Genomic DNA, 17,345 nt, shown 5'->3' on the forward strand with positions numbered 1-17,345 from the left:
CTGCAGTGCCTCGGTGAGCGGGGAGCACCCGGGGATACCCTCACCCCATACGGGGCTCGTGGGCTGGAGGCTCCAGCCAGCCCCTGGCCACTTACAGGACCTCCAGCCCCCGCAGGGCACGGAAAGCCCCATCCTCGATGCAGCTGATCTGGTTCTTGTCCAGTTGCCTGTGGGAGGAAGACAGAGGGAGCATTGCTGAGACAGAAAGTGACCGGTGGCTCCTGATGCCTCCTGCTGCCAGACCTGACTCCAAACTCCCATGCCACCCATGCCCATCGCTGCCAGGACTCACAGGTTCTTGAGGTCAGTGGCCCCACGGAAAGCTTTCCTGGGGATGGCCTGGATGAAGTTCTCGCTCAGGTCCCTGCAGAAGAAAGATGCAGGAAGGAAAATGAGCAGCGCCTGCAAAGCACCATGCCCCGTGGGACCAGGGCATCCACAGACAGGGTCATGCCCCGGCACTCAGTGATCCCCCAGGGGCTCTGGGAAACTGTAATTTGGCTTCAGGTCCTTGGTTGCCCACTGTCCTGCTGGCCATTCCAAGGCATGTCCGGCTCCATGCGAGGTGGCTGCAAGCAGCTGTGGCTCCCCATCACTGGTGCCCCGGCTCTGATAAGCAGAGCAGCAGGGCACAGCTCTGGTAAAACCCTCCATACTTAAATACCCTGTGACTGCTATAATTACAGGTCCCTGCTGATTAACTGGTAATTACACTTAGTGACTCCAGCAGGCATTCCCATGGAGCCTGCCCCGTACTTTAGAGGGCACAAATAATCGGGTCATTAATTACTTCATCACTACACAGCACCATCCATGTAATCACCCGCTCTGCAGTGCCGGGGTGTGCTGGGCCAGCACGGGCTCTGTGTTCACAGGGCTGGCAGCAGGTCAGATCCCCACCGTGCCTGGGCTGGCTTTTAACAACTATGGAGGCCAAAAATCTCACTGCAAAGTAGGGTCTGGATTGACCAGCTCAGCTCATCCCATCCTTAGGGGGACCTGCCTATCGTATTTGTGCCCCACGGCTCCCATGCTGCCCTTCCCTCTCCCACCCCAAGGGCCAGGAGCTCCTCCGAGCTCGGCAGGCACCTGCATTGCCGGCCACCAGCACCACCCTGCTCCAGCCACCCCCGGGGCAGGAGGCGAACCCCCAGCTCCCCCCTGGCACAGGGAAACTGAGGCATGACACAACATTTGTCCTATGTAGCGAGTCCATGGGCGAGTGAGGAGCAGGACCAAGGCATCCCGCGTGGATTAAGCACCCCTCAGCATTACACAGGCCACGGAGACACCCCCCATCCCAGCCCCGAGAGATGGTTCAGGGTGTGCCGGGATGCCAGCATGTCACACTTCGTGCTCACCAGCTCTGCTTCAACGTAACAAAGCCTGTTGACTACTGATATCCCACAGCAGTTGAGCTGGGTCAGGGTCGAAGCACAGCATCCACGCTCCTCCCCATGCCCCATTTCCTCCAGAAAACAAGCTCAGCATGGTCCACAAGCTGCTTACAAAAGACCTGGAGGTCTCCAAATAGACGCTTCACCCCAGCCGAAAACTTCACTGCCACGACAGGGAAATGGTCCCAGAGGGAAGCACCAGTGTTGCTTGCACAGATGCACAAGAAAAAGGAAAACTCAGGGACGGTGAGCTTCCCCAGACCTCCAGTGAGATGCCCAGTCAACCAAGGAGCTGCCATACGGTGCCAGAGCGATGGCCCAGCCCCTGCCCCCTGCGCACACAAAGTGTGCGCAGGGGGCAGGGGCTGGGCCATCGCTCTGGATCATTCCTGGGGAACCAAACCCGGCTGGCAAAGTACCATTGCTGGGGCAGAGAAAGGGAGATGCCGCCCCTGGAAGGACCCAGGTTCCCGCGGGGGGTAAAGTCCGACTCCCCTGCCAGCAGCCGGGCGCTCAGCAGGCGCAGTTTCACCGCTACCCGCGCGGCGGCACTGCCAGGCTGCCCTGCCCGTGCTGCCTGCTCTGCCTGCGCTGCCTGTTCTGCCTGGCCCCGCCCAGGCTGCTCCAGCCCTTCCCAGGGCTCAGGGTTGAGCCCGCCCGAAGGGATGGATGGTGGATGGTGGTCAGCTTGCACTCTCCAAAGGGGAAGGACCTGACGTGCAGCAACCCCCGCCACCCCAGATGGAAACACCCTTCCTCATCCTCTGCTGGGGATGCGATGAGTCCGGGGACCCCCAGGAACTGCACTGACCTTTCAGGAAAACGCAGCCTCGCCTCAAATCCCCTTTTCCCTTTTCACTCCTAGAAGAAGGAATCCCCTAGAAAACCCTCCGGAAAACCCCAGATGAAGTTCACTGCTCTTCCTAACAACGCAGTCAATGGATCATGCTCCTTTCCCTCTTGGCAGTTGCCTGTCCTCCAACATTAAACCGGTCGCAGCGAAGCCAAGTGTGGGAGCACCCACCACACTTTTGTGCTCTGCAACCCCTCCCAGCTCTGGTGCTGCCTGCCCGGGCAGCCCCTGCCTACAGCTTGTTTGGTTTCACCCATGGAAACCTTGCTTGTGCTTCTCCGCTTGCAGCACATGGGAGTCCCAGTGTGCCCGGGGAGTAAACCCAGGCGTCTGTCTGCAAGCTGCTCACTTACAGCTCACGAGGGAAACGCTGCTAGAAGGTTGCAAATGACTTTGCGAGGCTTCTCCCCTTCACAGCTTTTTATGACAGTCACCGATGAAGTGCTGCCGTTGGGGGTACCGAAGCCAAGAGGGACAGACGCTGGATGCGAGGGTTTCAGCAAGGCCCCGGTGCCGGGCATACGTTGCCGGCACAGTTACACAGCTGACGACACCAGGACAAACACATGCTTTGCCTGCGGGATCCTCGGGCCCCGGCATTGGAACAAGGCACGGCCCCTTCCCTCCTGGTGTTGCATAGCTCCCAGCTATGTTTGTGTTACACTTTGGCGCTGAAGAAACAGCAGATGGCACGGCTTCTCCTTGCTCCGCCGCGCGGCTTGCGGCACCCTTGGCAGCTGCACCAGTGCCACCTCGCACCCCGCCAAATACAAACGGGTTGCTGCCATCACGTGCAAAGTGTCAGCAAGTGACCACGAGCGCTGAGACGTCCAACAGCCCTGCTGGGGACCAGCCAGCCCACGGGCACAGACAGGAGGGGGAAAGAAAGCAGCCCCTGCCCTGTTGTCACAGCTGCCCTTTCTGCCTTTTCTGGTTTCACTTCCAGATATTTTACTAAAGCTCCAAGTTTAAGAGTTCCTGGTTAGTGAATTCAAGGGGAAGCCCAAGCAGCTGGCCCATCCACGGCACCACCCATGCCATGGGGACGCTGCAGCTGGAGTTTCTCCCCACACGGCACAGGGTGCAGAGGGCTCCTGGGGGTACAAAGGGGGAAGGATGATGAGGGGTGAGCTGGCAATGGGGGATACATAGCTTCCTCCCTGCGAGTGACAGAGGACAGAGTCAGACACCTGGACTGCTGGCACCCTGGGCAGACCCTGCAGAGAGGCTGCAGCACACCTGCATGCCCCAGCAGGAAGCTCTCAGCAGCCTGTCTGCAAAGCTGGGCTCCTGCTTGCTCCATGGGAAACCACTGCATTTCCACCCCTTCCTGGCTCAGCTCCATCCCAGACCTCTGCTGTCCCCAGGCTCATCTCCTGCAGGGGTTTCTCCAATCCATGGCTGTGCAATGGGGAGAAGGACGGTACCTGCTTTCCTTCCACATCCCCCAAAAGCCTTATGGCCAAACTACGTCCACGCAATCTCCCCCTGGCTGGGCAGCACAGAGGATCGCGGTGGTCAGAGACTGGGATTTTGAACACTTCCCTGCTCGGATCTTCCCCGCTGCTCTGCCCCACTGCGTGTGCATGGTGGTTGTTGGTGCACTATGTGCGGTGGGTCAGGAGGTGCCCCCGGCGCTGGTTCTCCTGGCAGCCAGCAGCCCCTGCCCCACCGCTGCCGGTCCCCGGGGAGCCTCGGCGAGGAGCCAGGCGCGGGGCACAGCTCCCCCGGGGGGCTGGCAGGGGCTCGGCAGCGGGAGCCAACCCCCCAGCGCGCCGCCCTGCCCAGCACTTAGCAGGGTGCCCGAGCAAAACTGTTCGACATCGCTTCCCAGTGGGGAGCCCACTCAAGCAAACAAACCCCGGCAGCCCTTAATCTTCCCGGCAAGAGCCCGGTGGGCCGGAGGGCGGGAGGGAGGGAGGGGGCCACAGCGGGGCTGCAGCGGCCGGGCAGGGAGGCCGAGGCTATTACCACGCTCTCATTCTCTCAGCTAATCCTGACTTCACACTTTAACCTGATTGAGCCTTGTTTGGCGAGCCGGCTCCTCGCGCGCCGTGTGAGGGGATTAGGGCCGGACGCAGCGGGGAGGTAATTGCTTCCCAGCGGCGCTGGCCCCGCGTCCTCCGAGCCCCCCGCCGCCTGCCAAGAGCGCTGGGGCGGCCTGGCAGCCCTCCGGCACGGCGCTCCCCTCACCAGGCAGCCTGGCTTGGCAGCATCACCGGGGCCAGCTCTGCCAGCGGTGCGGAGGTCTCGGCAGCGATCGGGGCACCTCTGTCCAGGAGAAAGTTGCAGCCCGTGTCATGTCCCGGCCAAGCCGGCGAGGGCTGTGGAGACACGCCATGGCAGGCGAGCGGCTTTCTGCCCTGGCAGCGCCCGCACGCCCAGGAGTGGCCGCTGGCTCCAGGCGGGTGAAGCGAGGGTGTTGCTGCTGTCTTTAATTTGTTTCCTCCCCAGCTTCCATGATGGAAGCTCAGTGGGCTCCCAGACCATCTCCTGCTCGCTGGGGCAGATCAAAGGCATTAACCCTTCAGCTGCTGCCGGGCTGTTGCTCTCACTATGAAAATGCACAACAGGTCCCTGCTCGTGGGTCAAGCCCTTCCCCCAGCATCTCTGCTCCACCGGCGCTGGGACCAGCCACCGCAGGCACCGGCTCAGCCACAGCAACCATCCGCCAAGTCTCGCGCAGACAGGGCAGATGCCTTTGCAAAGAAAACCGCACAGCTTGGGGCTGCACCAGCGTTTCAGGCTGGGATGGGTGCTCCCTGGATCCCAGCCTCGCCTCACTGGCACTGTGCCGGAGGAGACAGTGCCAGGGTGCAGCCAGCATTTCCCCAAGCCAAAGGGCCTGCCAGGGACTAACCAGCAGCTATTAAGCAGCCCGGTGTCCCTCGGGTCACCCCACATATGCTGTTTGTCCCAGCACAGCCTGCCCCGGGCAGAGGGATGGGCAGAGTTGGGGTTGCCCCACCGGCACGGCTGTTCCTGCCACCACCTCCACCGCCTGACAGGTGACAAGGGTGAGCACGAAGGGACAGAAAGACTCCTGCATTATGCAAGATCGATAGACTAATCAGCGCTCACATTACTGGCTGACAGCCCAGAGTCCCCGTGGGGGTTTTGCACTCCCATTTCTCGCTGCAAGGGGAGGAGTAGCTGCACCTACCGCTTGTGCCGGTGTCGGCACCCGCTGCCCCGCGCTGGAGGAAACAAGTGTTGCTCATGTGTCGCAGCTGCATGATCCGCTCGAGGTGATGGACACAAGTCCCCAGTGCTGCAAGGACCCAGCACCAAAGGAGGAGTGTCCTGGAAGGGAGCTGCTTGCCGGGGGTCAGGTGCAGCTGCCCCGCTGCTGCATTAGCAGGGTGCCAGGATAACCAGGCAGGGTTTTGTCCACCATGTCACCTGCCCCAGCCCCCAGCACTGGCACGAGCGGGGCCCCGCAGCCTTGTCTCAGGTTCAGGCTCCCGCGGCGTGCCCCCAGCATTACGTCAGGCTGTTTGACTTTTAATGGGCTCCGCTGCCCCAGCTGCCAGCACTGCTCCATCCTGGCCAAGGGGGACACGACAGACCTCCCACCCCTCCCACCTCACTCCACCATCCCCAAGGTCATGGCGAACCTGCGTGCTGCCTGCTACGATCCCGGCCCCTGGGGCTGGTAGTGTTTGCACAGGACAAGGTGGCATGGCAAAGTCTGATGCATGAGTGCAAACAAGCCAGGGTGCAGCATGGTGGGCTCAGCATGAGCCCCTGCCACTCAGCAAAGAGATCGTGGGGTCTCTGGAAATGTCACCTTGGCAGGGGCCAGAAAGGGAAGGCTCCAAAGCAGCATGGTGAGGAGGAAAGAGAACATTATTTGCTGCTTCTCAGAACAGCAGAACAAGGGATGACCGGCACAATCATGAAGGTAGACTTAAAATCACAGGTAAGAGTGACTCTTCTAAACAAGGTGTCATTAGTCTGTGGGACTTCTGGCTACAACCAGCTCAAAAGGGAAATGAATGGAAGAAAAGCGCAGAGATGCACCTGCAACACCATGCTGCTGCAAGAAACACCTGCAGGTGGATGCTCAGGAGCCAGCTTCTGCTGCCAGGAGACCAGCTGGGCACGCCCCTGGTAGCTGCTGCGCTGCCCAGTGCGGGCTGCCAGGTATGGCCAACGGCTCAGCCGCTGCTCAGCTGGCAGGGACTGGCACCCACCAAGGGTCACTTCTCCTGTCAGCCTGTTTTAGTGGGAGGTGGAGATGCACAACCCTTCTGCTCCCCAGAGCAGAGTGGGGAACGTCAACCCGGGGTCAGCCTGATGCTGGCACCCCCAACCCAGCCGCGGCAGGGTGCCAGGGTCCCCGCTCCAATATCTGTCTGCCACTCTTGTCCCTGCCCCTCCTGGCAGGGGCAGCGGGGACGGGACGACAACGGAGACACAGTGAGTCGGGGGGGCTGCTCCTGCGGCAGTTCAAGGGGGAACAGCTGGTTGCTGCGTGGAGCATCCCAGGCTGGGTGGCACGACACAGCCCTCCCCGCTGGCAGCCGGAGCGAGCACTTCATCAGGCAGCCCCAGCCGCCGACAATTACGTGCTGAGTAAATCGATGGGATATAATTGGACTATTAAGATCTCATTATCCTCCTGGCTCCGGGTGCCGCAGCCCGCAGTGTGCTGGGGGAGACCGCAACCTGCAGCCACAGAAACTGCCTGCCGACCCAGACAGCCTTGATGGGTACTGGGGACAGGGTGCACAGAGCAGAGACGGTACAGCTGGGACAAGGATGGCGGCAGCAACCTGTATTCAGCACAGGAGACATCTCTGTGGCACAATGAAGCGCTACACAAAGGCAGAGAGGTGTCCCTACAGGGGCCGTAGCGATGAGGAGATGCAAGCATCCTTCTAGCCACCACAGCAGCCTGAAAGCCACCACTGGCCTCTCCTGCCCTGTGCAGGGCTCATTGCTCCTGGGTGGCATGAGGAGTTTGGCCTCTATACGCGCTTTCATGCATGCCTCTACCCCAGCTGGAAAGCGGGGCTCATGTCCCCACCTGTGAGTTTTAGGGTCTCTATGTTCTGGGTCACACAGGCTGCCCAGCCCTGGGGGTCCCCTGCCCTGTGCAGGGACCCGTCATGTCCATCACCTCCTCACACGCCACCCACGTGCCCACACGTTGGGGGACTGATGTGATTATTCCTGGCCGTGGGACGGCCCTCCCGAAGGGACCAGAGTCCTTAGCACCCCTTGGCGGGCAGGATGACACACCAGGTCACATCCACCAAGGCCCAAGCAACAATAATCACTTCCTTTAGAAGTGCCCACATCCCCATCTGAGGTTTTTTGCAGTAATATTTCTCGTTATCTCAGCACCAGTGAAAGTGACGGATCACAGCTCATCCTTGCCAGGCCCATATATATAAGGACAAAACAATCCTTTGCTGGAGCAAGGCAACACACTGCTAGACATCATGATGTGACGATGAGCGTCTCAGACCACAGACCTTAGCGACACAAGCCTGATCAACAAATTCTGCCTGTCTGTATGCCATCACATACACACAGCAAAGAGTAAAGGTGAACACTGCGAGACTGGGGAGCAATGTCTCACACCGCTCCTCTGCCAGGAAAGGCTTCCCAAAGTGCTGTGCTGACCCCAGGCTCACAAAGCTGGAGAGGTTTGTTGCTTGGACAGCCGAGCAGAGCATGTGTAAACATACGCTCATGGCAACAGTGAGTGAGAAGAGTCTCAGCCCCAGCACGGTGGTGCTGATTTAGCAAAACATTTCAGGGCATGCATAAATCTCAGCAGCTTCAAAGGGACACTGCTGATCCACACCATGACCCGGGCCATTGTCCTTACCGGAGCACCAGTGACCGACATCAGCTGGTATCACCCGGTGGTGCCTGCGTACGCCGAGGGGGTGCACCAGGGATGCCGAGGCACATGGGTGCATGCACCGCAGTTGACACCAGCGGTCCCGCATTTGGACACAGGGGAAGATGGGAGACACACAACGTCTATCGTGAGCAGGATGACCTGCTCGGGGAAGGCATTTCCATGAGCTGGGCTCTGCAGAGCGGCTCCCTGTGCAGGGCACCGCATGTGCGGTGGCTCCAGCCTGGCTCCAGCCTGGCTCCAGCGAGGAGCGGCTCCAGCGTGGGCTGCGCTGCAAAGCTGGAGCCGCGGGACTCGGCCTCTGCGGGAAGGGGGATGCTATGGGAACAAGGGGAGCTGGCCAAGGAAAAGAGGGGAGGGTGGGAGGGAGGCGGGGGGGGAATAAAGCATCTGCCACCCACCCTGGAGCCTCTTCAGAGATTGAAACAAGTTAAAAGCAGCAGCTTTAATGGCAACACAAGTGAAATAACAAGCTGCAAACCCTGCGTGCCTGTCACCGCCCCCTCCCCACACTGTCCCTTTGTTCCTGAAACCTCGTTATCTGTGGGAAGGGGAGCCAACTCCAGGCTAAGGCATCGCCACCCACTCCCCAACATGCTGAAATGCCTCGAGAGAGCCACAGCATCCACTGTGCCCGGCGCCCTGCGGTCTGGCAGAGGCAGGGGTGGGCAGGGGGGTGCCGTGCAGCACACACCCGGGTGCAGCCTGCCTGTCTGCAGAGTCCTGCTGTGTGGCTGACACATGTCCCCAGGCTCTCACTGACTGCTGGATGGAGGCTCATCCCCTCCAGCAAGTGTCTGACCAGACACCAGGTGTTAAAACTGTGCCGGCCTGGCTCACAGCCTCCATGTCCCACTGCCACCAGGAGCTGGGGTACCCAACCGCACCCAGCCGGTGGCCCCATTGCTGCACGGCCTCCTGCTTCTCTCCATCCCTGCTTTTCACCACCTCCAAGTCCCCTCTGCCCTGGTGTTCAGCAAGCTTGTTTCTGCTTCTGTCTCACCCTCTAGTAGTGGGAAATCCCTGCAAAACCCTCCACCAAAGCATGTTTTCTTTCCAGCTCCCACGCTATCCTCCAGCCTGCGCACCTACCTGCTTCATATTTGCATCACCCGGCTCATTTCCAGCATGTTCCTGACATGCCACAAATCAAAGGCACGGAGCCATCCCATTCCCCAGGGCTGCACAGCCCTGCCAGCCTCCCCCCCCAAACCCATGCCCCTCACTGCTCACCACCCCACTGTTGCGGAGGGAAACCACTGCCCATAGCAGAGCATCCCAGCGCTCACAGAGCCAGCATGTCCCGGGCTGCCCAACAAACCAGGGTACCACAGCCCAGCAGCTCCACAGCTTGGGGCAGAGCGATCTCGGGGGTGGTGGTGGGCATTTGCTGGACCACACGTGGCTCTGTCTCTGGCGGACAGCAGCGTGCCACAGAGAGACCCACCCACACAGCCCCGTGATGGTTTGGACAAGGTCAATCCCTCCTCGTCCCACCATGACCCCACGCACAGATGGCCCTGCTGGGTGATGGCGCTGTGCCATGCCAGGAGAGGTGCCAGGCTCCAGCCCTGTGTGCTGGGAAGCCTCGCACCCTCCAGCATGCAGCGTGTGCTCTCTGCCTGGCAGCTCGCGCCTGTGAAGACACCCCGAACTCCATGCAGCAACACTCATCCAAGGTGCAAATGAAAAAGCAAATAGCTCTTCTGGAGAGCCAGCCTGGAGCTGGCTGCAGCTCTCGTTAGCAGGCTCATCCCTTGGGTTTGTGGCACTGCTGGGCTCAGAGCTAATTGACTCCCAGGCTCTGAGGCTTTTAATTGCTAATAAGTGTGAAGCCAGCCCTGCCGGCCCTCCTGGATTCCTCCGAGGTGTGAATGAGACTGAGCCAAGCTGAGAATTGCATCCCGGCTGTCCCAGATATGGCACAGGCTGGTGAGCCAAGGAGCAATGCTGCAGATCTGCAATGCTGCTCCTCAGCCTTACAGGTCCTGGGATAGCAACTCTAAACCCTGGTTCCAGCTTTGAGAAGAGCTAAAGCAAACTCTAGCCTGGAAGATGCTCTGAAACCGATGCTGAACCTTGCAAGACCCAACCGGAGTTATTTGGAAAGATGCCCTGGCTTGACCAAGTTCTTCAGGCTCCTCATGCTCAGCCCTGGCACTAAGACAGGCAAAACTCTTGCCCCAGCAGCGGCTGCATCTCATAGCTGGCTTCCTGAAAGCACCTGGGAGCGACCACAGAGCTGGCAGTGGGATGCAAGGTGAGAGATACATCACGGGGTGAAAAGCATCAGCCCCCGCTGGCGGCCAGGGTGGAGCCAGTGGGACGTCTCAAATCCAGCCCAGCAGCTGGAAAAAGAGATGTGATTTTACACAGGGCTGGGAGGAAACAGCCCTGATAGGAAAAGGGTCCGAAGGGAAAGGAGAGTGGGAAACGGGGCAGAGCGAGTGCAAGGCTGCGAGAGCACCCACGCATGGGAACCGAGCACAGGGGCACACAGCAGGGAAAACCCACCAGACAGATAAAGACACTCCGTCCTGTGTGGCACACATCAAAGCCATGACAAAAACCGCTGGCAGGGCAGCAGATCCCTGCCACAAGGCTGGCCCCAAGCTGTAACATTGCTCCTGAGAGCATTTGGGAGAGCAGCACCCAGTCGTGGCTGTGCCACAGGGGACAGGGACCTGCACCCCAGCCCATGGGGCCATGCTGGCTTCTCCTCACAGAGGAGCTCTTTGAAGAGCCCCGGGCACAAAACCACCGAACGAGTCTGAGGAAGCCTCTGCCTGCAGGCAGTCAGTGCAGCTGCAGCCCCCACGGTCATAAAACACTGCCACCCACGGACCTCATCCGTGCTGGGGATCAACAGCTCCTCCTTGTTTTGGGGAGGCAGAAATGAGCTGCTGGAGGCACATCTGGATGCTCCTCCTGCCTTTCCCTGACCCACATATGTGGAGCCTTGGAGGAGCAGCGAGCCCGGCCACGGCACCCGACCACAAGATCCAGACCAGGGAGCCCCAGCCCCACACCCGCGGGCACCTGGGGGTCTCGCACAGATTTTCAGCCTCCATACAAACGCTCAAGTGATGGAGCAGCCCCACATCCCTTTGCAAGCTGCCCGAGGTTAATTATCTTTCAGGTTAACAGCGCATCTCCTGTCTCTGCTCCAAGCGCATCTCACTTCAGGTGGGGATACCGGCTCTGTGACCCCGAGAGCCCACGGCTGACTCTGCCCTGCAGACATGCCTGAGCAGCCGGGGGCTGCGTTATCCGTGTGTCTACATCTCCCTCCACAGCCTGACTGAGCTGGGAAGAGAAGTCTGGGCATTCACAGGTATTTTCATGAAGGCTGAGCATCTCACTGCCATGACCCGTGCTATGCCAGAGCACACAGATCATGGGGATCCCTAAGAAAAAACACCCACGCCAGAAGCAGCTCACCTCCACGCCCCTCTCCCATGCTAACATCTTCCATTTAAAACTTAGCTCTAGCCCAGCTAAAGGGAGAACCAAGGTGCATCCAGGGAGAGGGGACGGGACCTTGCACCCCGCCTGGCTCGGGGGGTCACTCCTCCCAGCTCCAAGGGAGCTGCTGGCTGGGGCTGGATCTGCCGATGTCGCAGCCAGCCTCCAGCACGGCTGTTCGGGTGGCCCGGCACTGCTCGGCACGACTGCAGCTCGTGCTCTAGGACCTGGAAAGAGGAGCCGCCGAGGCTGATTACCCCTGCCAGAGCAGGGCTGGCGGGTTTATTTTTAACAGTTCTGATTGAAGCTGGTTTCCTGCTGACATTTACACTCCTTCATCATTATCGGCTCCCCAGCTTCCAACTGCCAAGATTAAAGGGGGGATGAAATCTCCCAAACAGGGGGGTTCTGGCTGCAAACCCTGCAGAGGGGGAGAGACCCACGCAGGCACACGTGGGCAAATAACAGTCCCCTCGGAGGGAGGTGGGTGGCTGGGGAGCCCTGTCTCAGAGCAGGGGCATCACAGCCTGGGACCCCACCACAGGATGCAGCAGGAACTATCTCAGGGTGGTCTGGGGAAGGATACATGCCATCCATCACTGGCATGTGTGCAAGAACACGGCAGCATGGTCGGGCTACAGGTGCAACTTTGGGTGCTGGTGCCCCCAGAGACACCCCTGCTCCTGAGAGTGCCCCAACCATGACCAGCGCCAGGCGTTGTTACCCCGGGCCAGCAGAAGGGTGAGCAGCCAACCCCCGGCTGCAAGCACGTGCCCATCCCAGCACCCCAGAGCTCCCGGCAGCGGGCACAGGGCAGGGTTTGGAGCCTCAGTGCTATCCTCTGCAAAGGGAGAAGCAAGAAGCACAGCCTGATCCTCACCCTCCTTCCCACGCTGCCATAAACCTTTATTTTCAAGGTGGGCAATGCACTGCAGAGCTGGTAGTAGGTCTCCCAGCATGGCCAGAGCTAAGCGCTCAGATCTGAAAATCTCTTTTTTTTTTTTTTTTTCCCCTCCCCTAAGAAACAGTCAAATTCCAACACATACAGGCTAAAAATACACCCCAGTCTGCCAGGGACTCTGCCCGCTCTTACATCTCTTAGATGATTCATATTTTGTCAGATCCCAGCTCAGTTGCAAGATTGAAAATACCAGGTTTGGGAGACAAGCACATCATGGGCCCAGGAAGGTGTCAGAGCCCCACGGGAGGTGGCTGGAGACCCTGCTCCAGCCAGGACCACATGGTCCCTGCCACAGGGAACGCCCACCCCATGGAGGGGGAGAGCCCGGCAGCAGCCCTGGATGGGTTTGTGCTGCTCTGGGGCCAGACAAGCGGCATCGACCCCGCTGCATCCCAGAGCGGCTCCAAAACAGGGCGGATGCCTGCATGGGAGCTTACCTCCTGCTTTTACCTAACTTAATTACCTTTGCGGGTATGAAATCACCAATAACTAATTAGACAGCCAGGTTCCCGCCTAATATGCCAAAAGCTGCCTCCTAATTAAATATTATTGGGATTTAAAAGCATTTCTGACAACATATTAAGATATGTAAAATACTGCAAATTAGTCAGCTCCCCCACTGAAATCCTGCCCGGCATCCTGGCTGGGCAGAAATCTGGGACATCTTTTCAAGCAAATTGGGAGAAGGGCCCATTCTTCTGGCAAAGAGAGGATTTTGCTGAGGGTTTGAGATTCCGGGAGCACAAAGGAGGCAGCCCAGAAACGCCCGCCGCCCCCACGAGCCCCCACGAGCCCCGCAGCAAAGGCAGTTGGGATGTAAGAGGGCTCCCAGTTAGTTAAGTAAACATTAATGCAAATTGTCGGGGAGCCTGGAGACGAGATCCCAGGCACCACAGCTTGGAGGGGAGCAGGCGCTTCCTCATGTTATCAGCCCATCCACCCACCGGGGGGGGGGCAGGAGTGGGGAGCTGCTCGGCACCAGAAGAAAGGAGCTCCGAGAGCCAATTTCCATCCGACTGCAGCGCATTTGATGTCTTGTGAAGTCGAGTTCACACACGCCGTCTCGCCTCTGCCTCGCACAGGGAAGGGGCCAGATCCTGCCCGCGCACACGCAGCCCCAGCTCCAGCCGAGCATGCCAGCATCCCGCAGCACCCTGGGATCCAGCACGGGATGAGCCATTCCCATTGCACCCCTCTAGCCAGAAAGCAGCTACAGAGAAAAGGGCTCGGGTTTGGTCTTGTCCTTATGTGTCAGCTCTGAATGAGGCCAAAGCGCGGCTGCCTCGCTTTACCCCTGCGCAGAAAGCGTCTGTGCCTCCACCCTCAATGCCTGCTTGGCGTAAGAGCCAAATTCAGCACAGAGGTGGAGCCGTGGGGACCATGGGATGGGGCTCACGAGGGCTGCAGCATCCCACATTAACCTGCTGGCAGGAGCCCAGCCTGATGCAGCCCATAGCTGCTTTGGTGCCAGGCTCTTCCCCTAAAAGCAAAGCAGAGAACAGGCAGTTTGCAAGGGAAAAGGCTGGGAGCGAAGGCAAGGAACAACACCGGCCAATCGCCTACAAACGTAACTCTGCTTACAAGCGGCAGCCACATTGCTGGGCTTTGAACAGGGCTGTTTCATGTGCCTGGTGCTCCTGCCGGCACCTCCCTCCCATCAGACACACTGGGGAGGGGATGGGGACCGGGGGAGCATTTGAAATTTGCACTTCAAAGTTGATATCCAGTGGCCTGGCCTGTATTTACTACAGGACTGGAGGCAAGTCAGGGAGCAGAAGACACGGCTGGTGCTCCTGCAGCCTTTAATGCTGGGATCATTCTCCTGCTCAGGGATGCTCTGCCACAGCAGGAGCTAGGAGCCACGCTCACCCTTTCCTCACTTCAGCTCCCATGCTGCAGCTTGTACTTGGGGTTAACGCTGCCTGATGCTGGAGCACCCTTGGACCAGGGGCTCTCATCACACTGTTGCGCTGCCTGGGAGCATCTCCCATCACACCCGTACACCCTGCGGCTCACGTGCTGCAACCCATCTCCCACCACATCACATCCACACACCCACCACAGCCGAAGCCCAGACCCACCAGGGCTGGTAGACCTGGGGGTTCTCCAGGACAGACTCTCACCTCTGTAGCTCAGGGGATGGATGCGCTGAGCTGCTCTGCTCAGCTCCCAGCTAAAGGACAGCCCTGAGCTGGGGGGGAAGGGGCAGACCCCCTTCCAGGGATGCCACCTGCTTTCCAGCAGCCTCACCTCCCTTTTTCCAGGGACAGATTAGGGCACAGGGACAGTACATCTGTGGCCATAAAGCCAAGGACCAAGGACCCTTCTCCCTCTTCCAGCCCCTGGAGACCTCCAGAGCCGCCCCAGCCCTGCCAGCTGAAAGGCTCTCCCAGGCTAAACCCCATCTGCTCACTGCAGCCACAGCATCTGCAGAACTGGGCAATACCTGCCCCTTCCCCACCAAGGCACCGCAGGGCAGGCAGCCGACCCGCAGAGCTGGGACATCCCCTCTCACCTCCGCGACCTGCAGGCAGCTGCCTGAGCGAGCATCCGCCCGCTTGTGGGTGGCTGCCGGCAGCGTAGGGCTGGGGAGGGAGGGCAGCTGCCCACCTCCCCCGGGGAAGGCAGTGGGCAGCCAGGAGGGGACAGGCGCCAGCCAGACCCATGCCGAGAGAGGAGCCGCCGTGCGCAAAGACAGCCTGGTGCCGGCCACACGCTGCTAAGGGCCGGCACGGTCAGCTGGTGGATGGGGCCCAGCAGGAATGGGGTCCCACCGCCCATTTTGCCCCCAGAGAAGAGGGTTTGCAGCAGCATCTGCCCCGCCAGGCTGCAAACAGCCTCTCCCTCTCATTATTTTTTCACCACAAGAACTATCTTATACCTTATCAATAATTCACAGGTACAAACGATAACGTTCGCTCTCATGGTCCAGGAGCCACATGTTCCTGGCGAGGGGGAAGGGGCCAGTTGCGATTGCTATTGTTAATGCCCGTGGAGGTGGGGGGGAGGCGGGGAGGATAAATATTTAACACTGTGTCTCAGAGCAAATGTCCATGACTGAGGGCTGAACATGGGTTTTACACAGAGCTGCTCCTGCCCTTGAGAGGGTCATTAGCATGTTAAAAGCCGTCAGAGAGGGGCTGATGGAAGGGCTCTGCCAGAGAGACCCCCCCAGCGCTCTGCCGGGGGGGGGGGGGGGGGGGGGGGGGGGGGGGGGGGGGGGGGGGGGGCAGCGGGGATGCAAGGGGGCTTTTTGCTGCTGCAGGAACATGGTGATCACTATCCTGCCCAAATTTCCCCTTTCCAGAGCACAAAGGCTGTGCTCTCGGCCGCCCAGCGAGGACCATCCCCAGCTCTGCCTGCTGCTGCATCAAGGGGCACGGCGGATGGGGCACCTGGGGGTACCCCGGCGCTGGTGGGTGGCCAGGGCAGTTCATTGTGCGGGAATTACAAAAGGAACACAAAGAGCCACACACCGCATTTTGTGCGAGCTTCCTCTCCCTGGCCGCCCGGGCCTTTCTTTTGCCGTGTTGAGGGTGAGCTTTCTGCGTAAATCCCCAAGGCGCGCGGGGAGAATAGGTGTCTTTGTGAAAGAGGCTGGAAAAAAAAGAAGCAAAAGCACAAAACCCCAAGCCCGGCAGCGGCAGGCTGCAAGGACAGGAGCACAAAGATTCCCAGAGCATGTAAAGACATTCCTACAACCGGGGAATCAGGGGTCAGCAGGCTGCGAGGGCACACAGGCGTTTGCACACACCGCACCGCTCACGGGGGCACCGATAGCTCCCCGCAGCACCCCACCACTCTGCACGTGTCATCCCCAAACGCGCAGCCAGGGTGGGACTTTCCCAGAGCCACGTCCTCAGCTCCAGCCAGCTTTCGCCTTCTCACTGTCCCAGGCACAATTCCAGGGGAGCAGCAGCCAGGAAAACCCCGCAGCCAGATAACCCAGGAGCACGCTGTCCTCACTGTCACAGTCACTGCTGGCCTCTCTCTGCAAAGGGATGGGAACAGGAGAGGAGCGGATCCTGCCTGGCTCTGTGGAAACAGGGACACTGGAGGAAAAGCAGTTGGGACGGGTGAGGGAGCAGCGTAGGGGAGAGATGGCGTCTTTAACCACCGCCGCTATTTGCCCAGTGAACTCTGAGCCAGAGCCCTTGCAAAGCTCAGCCAGCACGTAACGAGGCAAAGTACTTTGTAGCTCATAAAATTAAAGCAAAGCCGTCTCTCCCTTTTACCACACCAGTAAAATATAACTCTGCCTAAGATGCTCAGACAGGATTGCAGCGCAGGGGTCGGGAAGGCCACGGCTCAGCATCCCTCGGGGAGAGCGTGGGAAGACTGGCGCCAGTGGATCTCCTCTGGCCCGGCTGAGAGCAGCGGGGCCAGCCTGGGAGACCCCTCCGGCACCCCCCTGGATGTGGCAGACCCATCCCCACCTGCAGATGTGTCCGATCAGACGTCACCTCGCATCGTCCTGGATGGAGAAGAGCCTCCGCAGCTGGCTTTGCTCAGCCAGCCTCGCAGAGCAGGGACACTCGGGGGCTTCGTGAGCAATTAAGGTCCTGGCCTGGGATGGAGGCGCTGGATTGACATCCCTGATGCCCAGAGAGGGACAGCGGATGGGGTGCCATCCCCAGAAGGGGACACTTTATATCTGGGATGCCTCCACGCACGCAGCACAGACGCAGAGACCTCCCTGGGATTCCTGCTCCAACCCTTCCCATTTTCTCCATCAGGGAAAGAAGTACAGTCTCCTTCACAACTTCAAAGGACATCCAATCCACCTCTTTC

The 17,345-nt window shown here is 59.7% G+C and overlaps 1 protein-coding gene across 1 annotated transcript in view; it reads right to left on the bottom strand.

Moving 5' to 3' along the window:
- Positions 1-17,345, bottom strand: part of SLIT1 (slit guidance ligand 1) — a 61,434-nt gene that overhangs the window by 17,111 nt on the left and 26,978 nt on the right. Inside the window, exons 5-6 of the mRNA XM_075758132.1 lie at positions 293-364; positions 96-167 (exon numbers count right to left, since the gene is read on the bottom strand). Of these exons, the coding sequence (XP_075614247.1) occupies positions 96-167; positions 293-364 (144 nt within the window). The remainder of the gene's footprint in view (positions 1-95; positions 168-292; positions 365-17,345) is intronic.

The sequence above is a fragment of the Balearica regulorum genome, chromosome 7 (genome assembly GCF_011004875.1).
Source record: "Balearica regulorum gibbericeps isolate bBalReg1 chromosome 7, bBalReg1.pri, whole genome shotgun sequence".
In the NCBI taxonomy this organism is placed as follows: Eukaryota; Metazoa; Chordata; class Aves; order Gruiformes; family Gruidae; genus Balearica; species Balearica regulorum.